This window comes from Penaeus chinensis, chromosome 23 (assembly GCF_019202785.1).
Source record: "Penaeus chinensis breed Huanghai No. 1 chromosome 23, ASM1920278v2, whole genome shotgun sequence".
NCBI lineage: Eukaryota > Metazoa > Arthropoda > Malacostraca > Decapoda > Penaeidae > Penaeus > Penaeus chinensis.
In genome coordinates, this window is record NC_061841.1 from 1,235,250 (window position 1) to 1,237,749 (window position 2,500).

General features: G+C 34.8%; 1 protein-coding gene across 3 annotated transcripts in view; it reads right to left on the reverse strand.

Moving 5' to 3' along the window:
- The window catches only part of LOC125037419 (pre-rRNA-processing protein TSR1 homolog), a 10,911-nt gene that overhangs the window by 8,282 nt on the left and 129 nt on the right, over positions 1-2,500 (reverse strand). For all 3 annotated transcript variants that reach the window (XM_047630563.1, XM_047630564.1, XM_047630562.1), the window contains exons 1-2: positions 2,432-2,500; positions 1-93 (exon numbers count right to left, since the gene is read on the reverse strand). The exon at positions 1-93 is cut by the window's left edge and continues 18 nt beyond it; the exon at positions 2,432-2,500 is cut by the window's right edge. In XM_047630563.1, coding sequence (XP_047486519.1) covers positions 1-88 — 88 coding nt within the window. In that variant the 5' untranslated portion in view covers positions 89-93; positions 2,432-2,500. The remainder of the gene's footprint in view (positions 94-2,431) is intronic.

A 2,500-nucleotide genomic window follows, 5' to 3' on the forward strand; every position in this document is an offset into this window, starting at 1 on the left:
GCTGTCCTTTAGTGCGATGCCCCAGGACTTTATGCTTCTTGTTCTGTTGCTTGAGGGCAGATGCCCGGTGCTTCGCTGCCATGGCCATTTTTGCTGTGGAAGAAAATTTGTTACAGAGACCTCAGAAAATATCACATTGATTAGCCCGGTCACAAGGGCACATCTGCTTAAAGTGATGTAATACACTACATTTCCATTCATTCACAAGTCAAAACTTGCTTGTAATACTAATCTCTCTAGTAAAACAAGGAAATCCAAATAAAATAATTCCAGTGTCATAATAAACTGATACATGGATGGTATTGTTATTACTGTTAGCCTTATTATCATCATTATTATTATCATTATCATCAAATATTCTACAATTTTCCTAACCAACAAGTTTTCTGATGAGCTTTCTGTCTTAAAAAAAAATCCACAGGTTTCCCAAGATCACTGGCAATAAAGGAGTAGGCATAGTTAAAAAACAAGACGTTTGTGACAGTAAAGAGGTACACGGTCAATCAAAGCACTATATGTATCACCAGAAAAGCATAAGGCACATTAGAAAACCACTGCTTGGGTAAAACTGTACACTGACCTTATTATCTATTATTGACATCATATTCACTAAATAATAAACATTAATCTCCAACATCTCTATTTTTTCACATTTCTGGATCAATGAATGGTAATTCCACAATTGTCTTTTTTGCTTTAAGCTGCATTTCACAGCAAATTAATATTCTGTGTAAACTAACAACAAAGAGATATCTGATTTATAAAATAAAAAAACAACAACATTGGGCTGGAACCTCGATTTAGGAAGGGCCAAGTTACAAGGACCTTAACCCCTTGCCGACGGGTACGACGGGTAGACACGTGCTATGCCCACTGTTAGTACTTGTTTGATTGTTTTTACACATAGACGGCTATACTTGTACAAAGTCACCAATGAGCCAGTTACGAGTAATGCCTGTCTCTCCCGGCCACCTTTTTCTTTGATTTATGAAATATTTTACGTTATCTTATTTTGCTGTTACTAACATTAAAAAACATTATAATAATTATAATGTTTATAATAAAAATAACACCATCAATATTCATAGCACTAGTAAAAAAGTATGTCTTTCCCGCCAATTCAAATCAGGTACGGTCACAAGGTCTACTAATTGACTCCTTTGTGGCTAAGCACTTGCAGAGCCATCTATGGGCAGACCTTTCACAAAAAAATATAGAAAATAGGCACAGCATTTTCCCCATTTTTTGTACATTTTCCCCGGCGGCATTGGGTTAACAATCATTTTACTTGACCTAAAATATTTCCCTTTACAATGAGTAACAAATTAGATTATAAAATAAGTAATACCTGACACTGTAAAGTGAGTAATATATCCACTGATACATGACAGCATACCTAGAGTGATTACACCATATTCTATTATTTCCTCCTACGGATATTTAAAGTCTAGATCTACTGTGTGAAGTTTTGTTCTAATATCTTGTATCATTACTAACACATTGGTATAAATAACATCTCTCTAGTCACATCAATACAAAACCTTGAGTAATGTTAACTGACTGTTCTATTTACGACAGATTTTAAGACAGGTGATTGTATTTTTTGTTTTTGTTTCCCTATAACATACTCATTATCATAACCTTTTTAAAATCAAGATGTAAGGGGACTGTCAATGATAACAAGTGTCTACTCTTATGCAATAACTGTCATTAAATCTAACCTTTCAAATTAAATTTTCCTGGTGTAAAAGTACTTTGAATGTTCAAAATTCACTATACATGGCAATTACAAACCCAAACCTCTGAATACTAAAAGATAAAACCAGATACTGTTAAATGTTATACATATCAGCAAACATATAAAATCTAAGGCTCGTAAAAGGTCAAAGGATTGTGACGACCTTTGACCTAAGAGCAACATGGTGACTTCAATGACTTCATCCAATGTCACAAAGACTGACAATAAATTCTGAAGACCTAATTGAAACCCAAATGGAATTTGATGAAAAGGCATTAATCATCCAGCTGTCAGACAATTAACTAATTATCTGACAGCTGGATATATTTTTGCCCATCATAAAATATCTAATCAAAAATTTAAAGTCTGTGGTTATAAATTTCCTCACGCCACCTATATTCATCAAAGATATCATTACATCATAAAGCTATCTTGACGAAGAAGAAAATATTGAAAACAAACACACGACAGACAGACAGATCCATGACCTCAATTATTTTTACTCTCCACTGTATATCAAATTCTCTCTTCAACATCCCCCCCCCACCCAACACCAGAAAATAAAACAACAAAGAAAACACCAAAAAAAGACGAAGAAGAAGAAGAAGAAGACGAAAAAAATAGCGATTTCCTAATCCCCGAATCCACACACACGCACCTCCACGACCCCCGCACAATCCACCCTCTACAAACCTTCTTATAATCCACTCCAAATCCTCTTCTTCCACCGAACGACGAATCACCAATCTTCCAAAGACTAAC